This window comes from Anneissia japonica, unplaced genomic scaffold, assembly GCF_011630105.1.
Source record: "Anneissia japonica isolate Jap-2015-1 unplaced genomic scaffold, ASM1163010v1 scaffold287834_len5846547_cov211, whole genome shotgun sequence".
Taxonomy (NCBI): Eukaryota; Metazoa; Echinodermata; class Crinoidea; order Comatulida; family Comatulidae; genus Anneissia; species Anneissia japonica.
The window spans coordinates 1,551,061-1,568,446 of record NW_022704992.1 but is presented as its reverse complement, the minus strand read 5'-3'; the positions used below and the strand labels follow the sequence as shown (position 1 = coordinate 1,568,446).

General features: G+C 34.0%; 2 protein-coding genes across 4 annotated transcripts in view; both read left to right on the top strand.

The window, feature by feature from the left end:
- The first annotated feature begins 817 nt into the window (after positions 1-817).
- LOC117104981 (titin homolog) lies at positions 818-15,822 on the top strand. The gene is made up of 20 exons (XM_033245960.1): positions 818-924; positions 2,343-2,511; positions 2,966-3,526; positions 4,104-4,261; positions 4,921-5,050; positions 5,475-5,686; positions 5,898-6,508; positions 6,637-6,836; positions 7,284-7,407; positions 8,447-8,581; positions 8,807-9,330; positions 9,661-9,783; positions 10,495-10,621; positions 11,277-11,419; positions 12,145-12,240; positions 12,487-12,675; positions 12,768-12,977; positions 13,423-13,535; positions 13,896-13,998; positions 14,172-15,822. The coding sequence occupies exons 2-20, from the start codon at positions 2,431-2,433 to the stop codon at positions 14,454-14,456; spliced, it is 4,125 nt and encodes a 1,374-aa protein (XP_033101851.1). The 5' UTR covers positions 818-924; positions 2,343-2,430; the 3' UTR covers positions 14,457-15,822.
- An 825-nt stretch (positions 15,823-16,647) lies between these two features.
- LOC117105079 (F-box/WD repeat-containing protein pof1-like) overlaps positions 16,648-17,386 on the top strand; it is a 9,598-nt gene continuing 8,859 nt past the window's right edge. Inside the window, exon 1 of one of the 3 annotated variants that reach the window (XM_033246104.1) lies at positions 16,648-16,683. The gene's annotated coding sequence lies outside the window, so the exon portion shown is untranslated. Of the gene's footprint in view, positions 16,909-17,386 lie in introns of all 3 variants that reach the window. The other 2 variants (XM_033246102.1, XM_033246103.1) reach the window with 2 other exon arrangements.

Genomic DNA, 17,386 nt, shown 5'->3' with positions numbered 1-17,386 from the left:
TACTTGCTCCTAGTAACAGTATGGAGTAGAGAGAGGGCTAGTACTAAGTAGTAGGAGGCTTAGTAGGTAGGCCTCTAGGTAGTACTACTAACAACTAGGCCTAGGTCTAATTATGATTTCATCCTTTGCAAATACGAATAGAAGAGGCTAGGCTTAGCCTAATGCTTGGTGGTGCTCTATACTCATTAACTTTAAGAAACAGGTTAGTTGAGAAAAAAATAAGCCAGGCTTGGGGTAGTAGTAGAAATAGCCCTAGGCTTCTACCCTAGCTAGGCTTAGACCAGGCATCATGAACAACTCAGCAGCTGGACGCCACGTAAGCAGTCGATCTTACTTGACTATGGGTACCGGTAATCCTTGCATTTATTAGCTAATTTTCACATGTAAACATAAATTAAAAAAAATTATAGTCACTGTAAAGTTTTCAAATGTTATATGGCAAATATCAGTAATAGAAAAAAAGGTACGATTAAAGGTGATTTAAGTGGATACTTCGAACTTACCATTCTGAATCTCTTGTTTTATCCTGAGAGAAAAATTACCTGAACTGGGTCAAAGGTTGAATTTGCTTGAAAAGGACGACCGAATCGTACCGTCAGCGGGAGCAGAATATTTTAGAATTGATTAGATTTATAATAGTTTGCATTCTTAATTATGATGTTTAATCAGCAAATATGAGTTATAATTTCTTATTCTTTATAGTTATATTCTATTAAGTTATTTTTGTATAGATTATCTGATATATAGGTTTAGCCTAGGCCTAGCCAATTTTTATAAACCCCCTTTCATAAAATGTAGTAATCCTAATTTGTTACCAGGACACTTGTCAACTAAATTTACACTCGACTGACTTGCAGGCAGAGAGAAGAAAATAATTAGAAGTTTTGATGAGTTTTTCTTACTGGTTCAATAAGTTTATCAAGTGTAAGTTCAATCAATGAGAAATTTGAATACATGATTTCTACAGTTAGAGACAGGGCCTAGGCTAGGCCTTGCGTAGCTAGGGCCTAGGCTAGGGCCGGCTAGGCTACATAGAAAATAGCTAGGCCTAGTAGTATGGATGAGGACTTTTTCTAAGACTACTCCAAGGCTGGGCAATGCCTAGGGCCTGGTTATATTGTGGCTCTGTTATCCTAGACCTAGGTAGGCCTAGGCTTCCTTTCTGGCCTAGGCCCAAAGCTGTTATTATCTGATACTGATCGACCATCCTGTAATTAGGGAGATAGGCCTAGGCCTACTTGCTGTTGGATGTGAATGAAATGGAAAAAAGGCTCAAAATGGCTCAATCAAATCAAAGGTTTTTTTCTTATCTTAAAGGTGATACTTTTTTTATTCCTTGATTCGTGTAGGCCTTTTTTTTTTAAAGATCATCGGAGGCAGGCGGAATAAAAATAAAATGTTGTTTTCTTATTTAGCAAATAGTTTTGCCAAAAACATCATCCAGACGGAGGAGAAAATAAAAATAAAATTTTATTGGAGAATGTAAAATAGGATGGTTAAATGCTTCAAATTTATATAATTAATAGGAAGAAATATACATATCTTATCTTTAGAGATTTCAAGGCAGCGGAGGGCATAATAAAAATAAAGAAAAACTTTTATTTATACTTCATCCTCTCTTGGATCGAATCAATTGGCATTTCCCATCTGTCTTGGCTGTATTTTTCTGAAATTTCCACTTTTTTGTGGTGTCAGGTGCGCTAATTGGCAAAAATAAAATTTTATTTTTATTCGAAATCATCAATATTTGCAGTCGGCGGGTTCGCTAAACAAGGTATAAAAAAATCTCACCTAATTGTATTTGATTTTATTTTTACACATCTGTCATCTGGACAGTTGTCAATCACTATTGGGTCTTAGACTTAGTTGACCTTGTAGACTTGTAGAATGTAGTCATTTGTCATTTTGTTGTCTGTTTTTTTACACATCTAGTGAAAATTATTGTTCTCATTACCTTGACCTTTTTTTCTATAATGATCTTTAACGTATAGTCTTTCTAGGACTTAGCTTAGGCCTGATTTCATTAATTAATATATTGTTGTTTGTCATTAACATTTATTGAATTTTAATGATTCCAGTAAGTTTAGTAGAAACCTATGGTGCACTGAGTTACATGTTACCTTTTTAATATCTGCCAAACATTTTATAAATGTTTTTCTGTAAATGAATAGATAATTAATTTTTTTTATTCATTTATTACATTTGTACCTAATTATTATGATATCTGACTTGCAGTGATGATCTTCGCATGGCTCTTATCCGCCTTATGTCATTGCATTATGTTGGTTTAATTATGGATTACTGTAATCAGATTATATCACTTATTCATTGTCTTCATTCAGAGTATTACAATACTGAATGTCCATGATGTAACTGGAAGGTACTCTACTGTATCTGCTTAGACCGCTAAGTAGCATCTACAGTACCACCATGCCTCGGTTAAGCACCTTGGCTAGAGGTTATGGGTCGTGGAATGGTGACTTAGAACAGGAAAAACAAAGCTATTTAAAGGTAAGATAACTGATTCGAGAAGTAAAGGCTATGTTGAGGATATTATGGTGATTTTTTAGATCATTACTTTGGCATGAACAGTTTTGGAGCATATAATAGGTAGTTTTCGCTGCACGACGTTAACCTTAACTTTAACGTTGGTACCCAACATGCAATGCGATAAATATGCCCCTTTTGTAAAGAAATCAGAATACGCATGAGCAAACCCGTAACTAACGTACATCGAGCACGTGAAATTCTGAAATTAACGTACTCCGCAACGCAAGATGAATAAATTATGATGTCTTCTGTTAACATTAAGGTTAACGCTGTGCGGCGAAAACTATCTAATGCTGTTCTCAATGTGGAAGTTGATCGATAAGCATGTTTGTGTACCACCTGTATATGCCTGGTAGCAATGGCTGCCCATCGTCTTCTGTGTAGTGTATTTGATATACTGATGGTCTTGTTTCAGGATATTGCCACGCCTATATTACCACAATACTTGAGTAGTGAACATCAGCCATTCTACAAAGAGAAAACAGTTAAGTTTCCAATCCGTACCAAAGCCAACCATGAGGTCATTAAGACAATCCTTGCAGAAGCAGAAAGGATCAAATCGGCAAAAAATCGTAACCACAATGATCCACCAACAATTGCAGAGGAAATTCAATCCAAAGTGCCGATGACGCAGCCATCCCGCGAACAATCTGGACGATCACAGCGATGGAAGTCTCGTCCCGAATTTCGAACAAATCACAGATCTGTAAATAATCATTTAAGAACTAGAAGTGCTCCAGGCACTAATAAAAGGTTTGCTATCAAAGCAGATGGAGAGCTGCAATTACCAAAGACATTTGTAACTAGGAAAGGGGCAATGGTGCTATTCACAGCTCCCTCAGCAATCAATTTTACCAAAGAAGGCAGATGTTTTTCACCTAATTATAAAACCAAAAAAGACATTAGTAACTTGTCACTGTCACTGGGAACTATTGGGAAATTATGTTCTTCTGTTTTGCAATATGGAGAACCTACGGTAAGAAAAGAATTGTGTTTAATATTCTTAGTACCTTCATTAATGGTCCCTTATCTAAGTCAAATCATCAGTAGTGTTAATGTAAACTAATTTAGTATCAATCACCAACCAGTATAATGTGTTGGCATCTTGGTTTTTATTTTTGATCTTTTGCTTAGAGGCCTGGTTTATTTATTAACCTATTTTTCAAAATCGAAATATAAAACATAAACTTACAAGTTGTTACTATTGAAGTGTATAGAAAATGGTGTTAGAGGATTTAATTGATATTTTATTTTTTATTATTATAATATATTTTGTAATGGTTATAATTTCTTATTTTAAATTTTGTTTTACAAATACATATTCTTTTATTGGCATAGATATAAATAAAAATACATCATGAGATTTCTCTTCTTCACAGTTATGTTATAAATACTGGTAAAAAGTATATCATTAAAAACATTCTGTAAAATATTAGTAGTGCCTACATAGAAATTATCCCCCTTCCAGGAAAGGTAATTCTATTTTATGTGGTGTTGGAACAATGTTCATATCATCCTACGACTAACATTAATAGACTTTGTTTTAATTTAAGTGGGAGGATGATGATCTTGATAGTGTAGCAAGTCAGCAATTTCACAAGACATGTATGCGATTTATTCGTGATGAGGAAGGGGAAGAATGCTTTGATTACCGTGTACAACCTGGAGCTGATTTCAACTTCTACCTTCATGATATGCAGACAAGAGCTGTGTAAGTGAGATATGTTAACTGAAACGCATTTATTTATAGTTTTACAAAAACCTAATTTTGATATTTGTTATATTTAAAGCCCACCACAAGAGTAAACATGAAAAATTTATATTTTTTTCACAGTTTTTGCATTTCCAAGTACTTGCCAAATTTCACTGCAGATGAGAATAAACAGCTTTGCAAAAATTATTAATAGTGTTCACTCTGTCTCTGACATTCCATTTGTTTCTTTTTTCTTTATGTTTATGATGATTTATTTTACTCTTATCAATGTAATTTTGATTTCATCATTTGTAGAGGGTTGAATTTAACTGGAACGATCTATTTTTAAAACTCCTTATTGCTAATGCTGTATTTTCATTCTTCTTGGGTTTGCCATAAATTTAAATGTAATTAAAAATATATACAGAACCAAGATCTAGTTGTATGATTTATGCTTTTAATTAATCTAAAAAGTAATTAATTACATTCATTTTGAGAAAAAAAAATCCTTTTTGTATATGTTAATAAAGAAGGCAAAGGTGTTTCCTCATATTTTCCCTTTTTTATCTGTACTAATAATCTCCTGCATAATCAGCTGATAGGCCTTGAACCATGTTTAATCATGTTTTGTACAGTATGTTGATTTCCTATTTTATCTAATTATTGTTTTTTTGCAGTGTGAGGAATTTAACTCGATGTAACTCAGCCTATTCTCTGACTTCCACCGAAGCTGCCGAAGAATTGAATGAAGCACTTGACAACATGGACAATAATCACCATTACAAACAGGATGATTCGAATGGAAAGGTATGTTTTTAATCATCACAGCAATTACGCTCATTTCGAAGATAAATTGTTATGTATGTTCATATCATATTTTATGAAATGTTAATCAAATATATTATTTGGGAAATATGCATTATTCTATTGTTGTTACACATTAATATATTTTGTTTTTTAATTTGTAACTTTGAATGTTTATTAAACAGAAGGCGGAACAAATTATTTTTTTCTCAAAATATAAATAAACAATTAAAAATTAGCTCTGTTCATTCTCAAGTTTTATGTGATAAATACTTGTGATTTACCCATATATGGGTTTTGGGTATGATATGACATCATCATGCCTATATATTGGCAGTCACAGAATTTTGTTACATAAGACTTAATAATGCAGACAGAGCTTTAAAGGTAAATCTAATGTCCTAATTGAAGGTCTTGTTTTCTACAGCCTGGTTTGATCACTGCGGATGCAAACCGTCTTGTGGAATCCATCTCGTGTGCATCAACATCAACTCCTGAAAAAAGTCTTCAATTTAGGGAAACGTTTTCACATCAATCAACAACACAAGGTTCAGAGAGAAGTCAGAGAGCAGCTGAGATGATGCACATGCCTTTGACGTTGGCAGCAGGAGAAAGGAAGTCTAGGTTAGGAAGTGGTCGGTAGGTTCACAAGACATTCTTTTGTGTTTCCATCAGAGAAAGAATTTGTAAGAAATGCATTCCAGAACCTCCTCCCCTAAATTGGAGTGCTTCAACAAATACAGCTAAATCATATACATATCAGTGTTTCTTTCTTACAATGATTGTTATTTTTAAGTGTAAAATATTGTAGACAAAAATAATTGACAAAATGTATTATTCTGATTTATAGTTCAATGACCTCTTCAAGAACATCCACTCCTTTATCTTGTGCCAGACTCACAGCATCACTCAAATCAACTAATTACCTTGGAAGACCTATTGCTATTCCACGCACTGCTTCTGGTTTTGAGGATGATGACAGTAAAATTATGGAAAGTGAGATGGAGGATACATATGACAGTGGAGGTCGGATGTTGCTTAGACAACAATCAGTAAAGTCCTTCCAGTCAGTAACTTCAATGACGGCAGACAGCCGACCTCATAGTAGGGCTACAAATGGAAGTGGTGATGCCGCTCATGATGCTGAAATCTTTGAAGATTGTGTCATCAAGGAATTGGGTGATGAAACTGAACAGCAGTATTTTGAAGACAATAACTGTGTTGATGCCACTTCACATGTTGGCAGAAGAAGGTGTAGTCTTCTCTCATCTGTCGTAATGGATGATGATGATGAAGATGAATTTGTTGATCTTATGCAACATCAGGATGGTCGCAGCAGTCAATTGTCCCGAAGATCAAGAAGGTCATCTGCACAGAGGACAAAGACACCAGATGCAAACACCTCGAGGAGATCAAGTCTGAAAATGGAGAATGGAGTGTTGTCAGAATTTGATGATACAGGTACAGTAAGCTACTTATTTTTATTAAATTGGTAAACAAATAATAATAGTGTATGTATTTTAAATCACCATTTTGCATTCTCCTTTAATTTAATTTCTGAATCCATTGTTTTCTTGTTAAATTCTCAGCAGAATTAAGCAAAATTCCAAGCAAATGCGAGGGAGAGTTGGAGATGGAAAAAGAAGGAATAGAAGAGGATGCTGAAGAAAATGGTAATGGAACCCTGCAATCAGCTACACCCGCTATAGGTTCAGCTGAGATGGAACAATTAATAGGAAATGATGATGATGATGATGCAGACAATTCTGTTGCTGCTTTAGGAGCAGTGGTAAGTCATTTCACATTCATCCATAAAGTAAGATCGAAGTTTTATTGCAGCCCCCTATAAACATTAAAATTATTTATTATTTATACAGATTTTGAATCTGTCATCTTGGTTCTGTTCTATCTCATTTAATTTCTTGCTAAATGACTCAAAACTAGACCAAATGACCTATTCTTCCCCTGTATTCTCCATTGGAATATAGTCCCTTATATTGTTACTTTAATTTTGACTACATTAGATACATTAAGATTAATTAAAACATATTTTTTATAACAAACTCAAGGAATAAATTAAACATTTGATCCTTTATTGAAATTTGTACTTTAAAATATCAAATTGTTATTGTCCTGTTCTGGTATTTCTTTAAAAATATATAGCTTGATTCAATTTAATATGCTAAATAAAGACATCCTTATATCATTATCATTGTCATTATTATTATTTTTGCAGGTATCAAGACCACAGACTGCTGGATCATCTCATTACAGCGTCAGGTCATTGCATCGTCCAGCTAGCTGCACCTCAAATGTTGAATCAAGTGTTGATTTTAACAATGAACAATTACAAAATATAGGTGTGTATAGTACTGTAGATCATAATTGTATTATATGTTGAATATGTATATTTGTTTACATCATTTCCATTTTAATTTAAAAATTACCATTGTGAGAAAGTCTGCATTGGGTGAGTGAATGCAATGATATTAGAATACATGTATTTACATTATTTACAGTAATTTGTTTTTGTTAAAAAATTATGGTAGATTGTGGTAGACATATAATGTAGCATCATTTATAAACAATAAGTGAAGGGATCTGTGACTTTTCCGTAGCAACAGATTGGTTTGTATTATTACAGATTTAATTAGTATACTGTATTGTTGTGGTAGGATAATATAAGTTGTATTTCTGTTTTGTCATTTCAAGTAAACAGTAGGTTTTGCATTGAAGTCGGTAAACATTATTACAATCTTTTGGTTTGGAATATATGCAATAATTGTACTAATGCATATTTGTGTAGCAAGTGTAAACATATTATGTGCATTCAGTTTTTAATTATCATAGTCAAAGTTCTCATCATTCCTATTACGTATGAGTGTATTCTGTTGTCCAAAGCAGTTTATCTAAACAATTAAGAGAGTTAATGTTATAAATAGTTGTATTTTGATAGATCCCACCCTGTTGATTTAACATTTACTCTTGAGTTATTTGCAAACAAGTGCGCATGCCATTGTTTTTACACTGCAACATTTCACAACATTATTGCATTACCAAATATGGATATATATTTTGTTATTATTATTATTAATTTAATATATTTAGTTAAAATGAAGCCTTCAAAACACAGTAGTTTTACTTTAACTTTGCTAGAAATAGATTTCTGACGAATTGTCTTTATTTAGCTTCTCAAAAATGGTCTCCATGACGATTAAACAAACATGTGTTCTCGTTGATTGTGGCTGTGCATTCATTATGCAAATTAGTAGCATTGATAAATGTGTACTAATTCTTAGCAAAATCAACAGCATGCAGTTAATGATGCCTTTCAATATGGCTTCTTCAATGCTTAATTACGTTCTCTGTAAATAAGATATAAATTTGAATTTCATATAGATGGATTAGTATTGGATGCGGTGGAGTCGCTGCAGCATGATACAAGAGATGGTGAACATGTTGTAGACCCTGGTCAAGTGGAAACTCACCCCAAAAGTTCTACAGGAATTATTGAAGAAAGTTCAACACCAAAAGGTTGGATATTAAAACATTGTTATGTGCTTTCTAATAACAGAATCATGTGTGATTATAAAAAAAAAATTGTGATTAGTGTGATTATAATATTTTTAATAAACTTATATTAAAAATAATATTTTCCTTTGTTTTATTTGTATTGGTTATCCCAATGCTGTTATGCATCTGTTTTTATATTAATTTATTTTGTTTAAACTTTTGTTATTTATATTATTATTATTTCAGAAGTAACTCTCAGCAAAACTAAAGATAAACAATCTGTACAATCGGCGCCTATTCTAACTGAAGGATCTGAACTTTCAATGCAACCTCTAAAACCTTTACAATCATCATTAGCACCTCTTGCATCAAATGGTGTTTCTAATAAAGAAACACCACTGTTCAATAATGCCAAAATGGAGGCACCTTCCGTTAAAGAAGAAAAACAGTCACAGCAAGTGGAGAAATTTCCAGAGATCACACCCCCTCAGAAAATATCTTCACCAGAGCCAAAGCCCCCACCTCCAAGGGTATCTTCACCAAAGGTCTCATCACCCATGCAGATAAACCCAGTACACACAAAACAGACAGTTGGAATGACTCCAAAACCACCAATCATGAAGGCACCACTACCCCAAACTTCTCCAGCTGCAAAGGTAAACAAGGCTGTGATACCAATCCATGCTGGAGCGCTACCTAAGATGGAACCAGATGTAGCACCAATGAAAAACGTAGATTCAGGCCCCTTGAAAGCCACCACAAGAAAACCTGTAAGTTAACTGCAATAAATTTTGTAGGAAGAATTTATTTGTTGCCTTATTGATTATTGATTGCCATGCCCTATCGAAATCGATGTGGGTGTCTGTGACACTCCATCTTTTTCTTTTTGGATTTATACATGGTTTCAGGATATCTTAAGCCATATTGAACAATGGAATCATTACAACTAAAAAATTTGTGTAAATTTTATATTTTTTTACTGAACAATTTTAAATAGGTATTTAAATTTGAAATGCTGAGTGACGTGATTTTCTTTGTATTTTTTATTTATGAAGATCAATAAACTTATAAAATCTTTAAACTGTTGTCTATTTTTAAAGAAATCAAGAGGTAATGTGACAAAGAAAAAAGTGATTGGAGGACCTCAGTTTAATGACGGTCTAGTGAAGGAAACTTATGATGAACCAGGCGCCGATGAAATTGAAAAGATGATTCAGGAGGAGGTTGGTAGCATACACACATCTGTGTATTGATATAGCATTGATTATAGCATTGATATAGCATTGATATGATACAGTATTGATTGATATAGCATTGATATAGTATATTGACTGCTCATGAGGGGAATGGTGAAATCTATTGCCCTGAGGTGATGTGGAGACCGTAGCCTATCTTGGGCTTCAGGGCATTAAATTTCACCGTTCCCCGAATCTAGAGTAGTCAATATTTGTTTTATATACCTCATACATAGACTCTACAAGGCCTAAAAAAGAAATTACTTCCTAGCCTAGGCTAGGCGGCTATGAGGCCTATTAGTAGTTTAGACGATCAAAGAGTGTGTCTAGCTCTTGCTCAGCGCCCATCGTCTTGCAAATATTGAAAAGACATATTTAATTTGTCTTTGGTTTTGCTATTGGATTCATCAAGAAGTAATTCACCAGCCTCCATTGCTTATCGTCTACTCGCTGATTCGTGGCGCTGTCAAGGGCCAATCTTGTGATAGAGGTAGCAGTCAACTTTACCGTCAGTGCGATTTTAAGTGGGACCTAGAGTTTGCACATCACACGACAGGGCAATAAAGTACTATTTTTCAGGGGAATATTACATTGTTTTCTTGAATTTTGGTGTTGATTATTCACATTACAGTTGTTTATTGCAATTATTAAATGGTTAAATTACTCAAGTTCCAATATTAATTTTTTCTTTATTTTCAGTTGGAAAAGGATTTGAAAGAGCATGGGTTGATTGAGATTTCGGAGGAAGGGGCTGGTGCCACCTCATCAACTGATAATTTGAAGTCTGGAAAGGTAGAAACAGAAGTGGGGTTAGATAATCAACAAGGTATGAAGCATGAACAATTTTACCACTTTTTCTTTATAGACCTTTAAGATCCAAGGTTCATTTAATGTTCAGTAACAACACTGCAGAATTGCCTTTCCATTTAGAGAACATCTGGGGAAAAAGTAATAAGATAAAAATGGTTAAACAGCTTCATAGTCTATTGTTATTAATGTATTAAAAGTATATAGACATTGAATTCTAAAACATATAAACATTTTTTTTTCATATCGTGATAAAATAGCAAAAATATACAAATTACTTTACATACTATTCACATTACAATGAGTAATAGTTTATCGATCTGGATAGCAGTATTTTTTTAGTACTCTCTTTTTATTTATTTCTAGATTGATTTTGTGATTGTTGTGATTTTATGAACTATGTGAAGGCCCCACGATCCTTAGCATTCTGCTGTTTTGGGTCACCACGGAAAATAAAGTTGAATAAAAAATTAAATTGTTGATGTAAATATGTTATTGTTAATTTGTTTAAATATTGAATTTATTTGTTATGTTTTGAAGGCCCCTGAACATCAGATTTACACTGTAAGGGTCGCCCACTCAAAACATGGTTTTAAATAAATAAATAAATAGCTGAATAATGAGAGTATATCTGAATATAATGCAATAAATGTAAAATGTATTCATTCTTGCAGAAAATACTGAAATCAATTTAGATACTGATGATGAAACCATCGCGAAGGAAGTTAAAAAAATCAGTAAAGGCAAGAAGAAGAGCAAGAAACAGATTCTGAAAGAGCGAGAGGAATTGAGAGAATTAAAAAGGAAAGAGAGAAGGGTGAGTGAATTTTTTTTACCCTGTAATATATGATCAATAATTTTATGTACAAGTTTAAGCCCTGTCCAGTCTATAAAATTAGATTTGGGCAAAAGCATGCATTCCTAAATATGGTCATGAAGACATCATGACTATATATGGGCACATCATGACTATATATGGGCACATCATGACTATATATTGGCACATCATGACTATATATGGGCACATCATGACTATATATGGACATACAACAGTTTTTGTCAAAGAAAATTTGATAGTTTGGACGGGGCTTTAGTAAGCCTTCCAATGATTTTATACACTTCATATTTTTACCCCAATACTCAAATTCCAGGGGGAATGGTGTATAATGTTGCAGCTACTAATTGGAGCATAGGGACTCAATGGACCGTTCTGCTAAACCCTGCCACTTGGAACTGTTGCTACGATCCCACAAAACAACAGTGTAAAAATATTTGCAAACACATGTGCACATGTTGGACAATGCATGTGTTAGTGAGACCTGTGCATATCCCTGGCCCTGCTCTGATTGGTCAGATTGCCACTCCAGAAAGGTCCATTATACTCCTAGGTGGAGAGAGCCGATGTGGATGAAGTGCCTTTTCCCAAAAACATAACCAAGCAGTCAGACCCAAATGCCACATCATTCCACCTAAATAAAATTATTCAACCTATAAAGGTATATGAGAATTATAATACGTAATTCAGTCTTTATTTTTTCATAGTTGAAAGAGGAAGAAGCAAAAGCAATGAAGGCAATGAAGAAAGCAGCTGAAAAAGAGAAGATGATGGCAGAAGAAGCAGCCAGAAGAAAGAAGATAGTAAGTAATCTGATGAATTGGAGTTGATTAGCTTTGTAGTTAAGATGCTTGTCTTCCAATCCCAAAGTTAAATAATTCCCTTGACAGCAGGATTTTAAAACAACTACACTCTCTAAACCTCATTATGAGACTTAATCTATGAAGTGTGACTGGGCTTGTAGGAGAACAGTAGATACATTTTTACCCAGTGTAAGGAAGAAAAATTCCGATGAAAGGTTGGTAAAGAAGGATCTCTTTGATTTGCAGGAAATGGAGGAAGAAATTCAAGACGCAGAGAGGGAAGCAGAGGCTGCAAGGGAAGCTGAGGAGCAGGCTAGACTGATGCTTCTAGAATCACGAAAACAAGCAAGAGAAGAAAGAGAAGCTAAAAGGAAGGCAGAAATGGATAGAAAGAAAGAGGAGAGAAATAGGCAACGAGAACAAAGGAAGAAAATGGTAAGTTTGACATGTAAAAATTAATTAAAATTTTTCTTATAACCTATCAATGGTCATATAAATAATGTATGCATTTTTATCTGTATTTGTAGGAGGAAGCTGCAAGAAAGAGGGAACAAGAAATGAAAGAAAAATTGGCTTCAGTTGAGGATATTAGACGACAGAAAGAACTTGAAAGAGAAATGGAGTGGGAGAGAGAAGAGAAGGAACGGGAAGAGAGGGAAGAGATGGAGAGACAAGAAGAAGAAGAGAAAAGAAAAATGGAAGAAGAGGAAGAAAGAATAAGGGAACTTGAAAAGGAAGTAGGTATCTTTATATTCATATGGAGTTTAGTGGAAGATGGGGTAGCAGAATTAAATTGGCCTTCAAAGGATTGTGTCTAAAAGTCTCATTATCTTTTGCCCTTGAGTATGATATTAACAATAATTTTTCTACATATTAGATATGTGATATATGATCATAATGTACAAGTTATATATAACATTTATAGTATTTTATTAGTTGTTTGTACAATTAATACTATACTATAAATGTTATAGTATTTTGTTAATTGTTTGTACACCTAAAAAATGACTTTTATTCAAAGTTATTAAAGTTGCTCAAATTAGTCGCTCTCCCCATGCCCCTAGATCTGCCACTAAGAGATGACATTCCTATTGTTATGTATTGTTCATTCGTTATAAAAATAAACTAGCACTCGCTGCCTTAGAAGAGTTTAAATACTTAATTTCCAAATTACCTTCACAGGCTGAAGAGGAGGCCCTCGCTCGCCTTGTGCGAGAACGAGAAGAAGCCGAACAAAGGATGAAAGCAGCAGCTCTTGAAGCACAGAGACAAAAGGATGCAGAGGAACAACTCAGGTTAGCATTCATTTAAGGCTGTTCTTTTTCCTTTTGTTTTTTGAAGTGGGTGGGGAGGGTAACCCACTTTTTTTTTTGTCTTCTTACATTAGATATTATGTAAAACATATAAAATTCCAGTAATTTACAATATACAATAATCGTAAAGTAAAAACCACAAAAAATTGTACACCTATACAATATTATACTATACATTTAAGGCTGTTCTTAAGTGAATATACTCTTTATAAGAATAATTTAATGTAATTGTTTTGAACACATATCCAAATATTTGCATTTGAAGTCACCCAAAGCAGATTGCTTACATATATTCTAGTTCTATGTTTATTTGGTATTAACTTGATGTATTTATTTATGTAGACTGGAAGAACAGCGTAAGCAGGAAGAGGAAGCAGAACGGAGAAGGTTACAAGAACTAGAGGAAGAGAGGTTGTTAGATATTGAAAGACAACGTATTTTGCAGGTACAATAAAAATTTGAGTGTTTACCATTAAGTGTCCATAGAGTTAAATCCTGAACAGCTGAGTAGAGAAGAGTATATAAATTAATATATGAGGTAATAATAATTATCAGCATAGTGCCAATAGTTTTTTGTCCCATTTTTTACAGTACTTTACTCATTTTCTTTACTTATAGATTAAAAGAATAGAAGATGAAGCTCGAGCAAGGGTTCTTAAGAAACTGGAAGGCAAGCGAATTTGGGCGATGAGGAGACGAGATGCGAATGTTCAACGCTTTGCGCATTTGAACAGCGTTCGACGGACACAAGGCATGACTCGTCCATGGGTGTTCTCCTATTATGTACACTGGCCGAGGCAAACTTACGAAAAAAAACTACCGTCAGCAAAGAAGAAGCAGAGAAGACCAATAAGACCACCTAAACCACCTGCTGAAACACCTATCAATCAAGCAGCTTCTTAAAAATAGATATAAATTAATTTATTCCATGTTTGGATTAAAAAATTATAGTAAACTTGGAATCAAATATAAATTATGTTGATGTTTTCTTGCAATCGTGATCAAAATTTTAGGTACATTGTTATCTGTTTAAATGTGGCCTTTATCATGTCATGTGACCTGTATTTTGTCATGTGTCATGTTATCTCTGCATATCATGTGAGCTGTATTATATGATTTATCTTAGAACATGATCAATTGCAGTTGAATAACTATATATAGTTAAAGATATATGAGCTACAGTCAGTTTTATTATGAGCTCTGATGTCGTAGTTACAAACACATGATATTTTAAGAGTTAAGCACATTTTAAAGAAATTCATCTAAACCTTGCGACTAGTTATAAGAGTCTTGGTACTCGGGGGTGGGGGAAGGGGTGAAGCTTGTGCCTAGTTGATGAGTCTAAAAAATTGATATAAATTTATTCCATGTTTGAATTGAAAAATTCTATTTATAGTATTATAGTAAACTTGGAATCACATAAATTGTGATGACGATATTTTCTTGCAAGCATGATCAAAATGAGTCTATTTGCAAAAGTACAATTGTATGAGTATGTTGCTTGATATGTTGCAGATTGGCAGAATGGCAGATATTTTGTAACCCTTGCTTTTCCTACCCTTCTTGCGGACATTTTGCAACCTAGACATCAGTGGCTTATCTAGGGGGTGTGGGCACATTCCCCTAAAAAATTACTTGCGCTCCCCCAGTTGTCCTCCCAAAAATCATGGTCAAATAGTTTAAAATCACCTTATTTTGCGAGTTAGCGCCCCTCAATTAATCATCAAACCCCCCACTCCCATTTTAAGACCTCTAGATACGCCACTGCTAGACATTAAGACTGGTGGGCATAAAAATCGGTCAGAGGGACAAAGTGAGTTTTTGATTTAACACCGAGGGCCGCACCCAAACTTTGATGTTTTCACTGAGCTTCCAAAAACTTACGAGCCCTGCTTTTACATCACTTTATTCTTAATTTTAAATGTTACTTTTTACTTATGTTTGGTGTCAGGCCGTGAAAACAAGTGGTTTTCTAGCCAATTTTGATTGGCGGGCCGCAAACATAGGGTTTTTATTTCATTGTCACGGCTGCAAAAGTATTGCTGACGGGCTCAAGCACAGCCCGCGGGCCGCACTTTGCCCACCTGTGCATTAAGACAATCCAGACATTTGAAATTTCTATTCCTATTCTGACAAGATACCTATCAGTGCTAAAGTAATTTTATTTTAATATTCTGAACTACCTCTTTTTATCCTATGCTATTGAGATTGATTGATATTCTTTGTGTTTATATTGATTTACCGAAAAATAAATATAAACAGCACAGTATTATGTTCATTTGTGTACATTATTTTTAATAATTAAATCAACAACAGCTTGAATATTACCCTGATCATAACCATAACAGAATTACCTAAATCATCACCATCATTGATAAAAAGTATCATCAGTGATTATCTGCCTTTTCAGCAAGTTTTAAGCATCTTCATTTCAAGATTCAAGATAAAATATTCAAGATAAAATGTATCCCCCTCCCCCACCCACCCGTCGGACCGGCCTGGACCCCCGGAGCCACAAAGATGGCGTTAGATCAAAAATATTAATTTGTCTATCCAAAACGTGATTTTGAATGCCAGTCCATAATATTATGGTCTAAAGCATAATTTTGAGCCATACATACAAAGCCATAAAAACTCATCCCATGAACCCTACAAAGACTATTTATTATCCCCTGGGACCCTGATCGAAACTATAGTCGGCCCCTTAGTTCGGACCACTTGACGGACACGTTTTATCCCTCGTCGGCAAATTTCTGGAGCCAAGTCAACCATGCTAATCGTAAACTGAGCTGTTACTTTTTATGAACTGTTTGTATAATGTTGCTAAGTGACAAGCAGCAACCGGCTACAGACTATTCTATTCTTTGAGCAACTTATCTTGGTAAGTATTCTAATACTAATCTAATGAATAATTGGTATTCATTTGTATAGTAAAGCTAAACGCAATACAGAAAATAGCTAAAACAGTCTACTAATTATTTTCAAAGTATATATTATTTAAACATAAAATATTCAATTGAGATTGTAATAATTTTGATGATACAATATTTTCCTCTCAGAAAAATGAACGCTTCCAGTAAAAATATTTGTCATGGTACAATGAGCAATGGTGTACGAGGTGAGCAAGTTGATAAGTGTTGTTGTTTTTGTCCCATATGAGTCTGACTTTGTATCAAGCGATTCTTTACAATTTTGTTCGAAATTTGAGATTCATCAATCGAGGGTACTTTAAAAATTCCGAAAGTGTTTACACCTTCTCTGATTGACCAATTCAACGGTGAAAACTGGAGGTGTACTTCTGAGAAGACGCAACTAACTTTGTCACCGCCAGGCGGGTGCGACCGAAGCCAAGTAGGTACTTAAAATGCACCCTGTAGACTTAGCCTAGACGGTACATAGCTTACTATATGTAAATATTCGAATTTCTTTCAGTAGATTTTGCACGTCTGGTAGGTCCCATTATAACTTACAGTTTAGATTTGGAAATTAGATTGAGTATACAGTAATATTTCCCTCATCAATAAAGTCGTTTACAGATCCTATTATCCATTAATTCTGAAGTGGAAGGTCTGTTGAAGATAAATGAAAACTGAATAATTTGAACGTTTTAAAGATATACAGTCCCCGATGAGCTAAAAAAGGACTCGAAAATCAATAATCCAATATTTTGAACTGCATATTGTGTATATTAAAATAAATAATTATTTTTCAATTGAAAATTAGAATGGAAAAACTTAGTTGATGATCATTAGAGATTTTTGTGATAAAACATATATATATATATATAAATATATATATAGATTAAAAGGCAAAATACTGGAAAACAACAATGC

What these genes read in the sequence shown, in the direction of transcription:
- LOC117104981 (XM_033245960.1), top strand. Translation starts at nt 2,431, where the DNA reads ATGCCTCGGTTAAGCACCTTGGCTAGAGGTTATGGGTCGTGGAATGGT. An exon ending in GATATGCAGACAAGAGCTGT is followed by an intron (nt 4,262 to 4,920) that starts GTAAGTGAGATA and finishes GTTTTTTTGCAG; the next exon opens with TGTGAGGAATTTAACTCGAT. An exon ending in GGGGTTAGATAATCAACAAG is followed by an intron (nt 10,622 to 11,276) that starts GTATGAAGCATG and finishes TCATTCTTGCAG; the next exon opens with AAAATACTGAAATCAATTTA.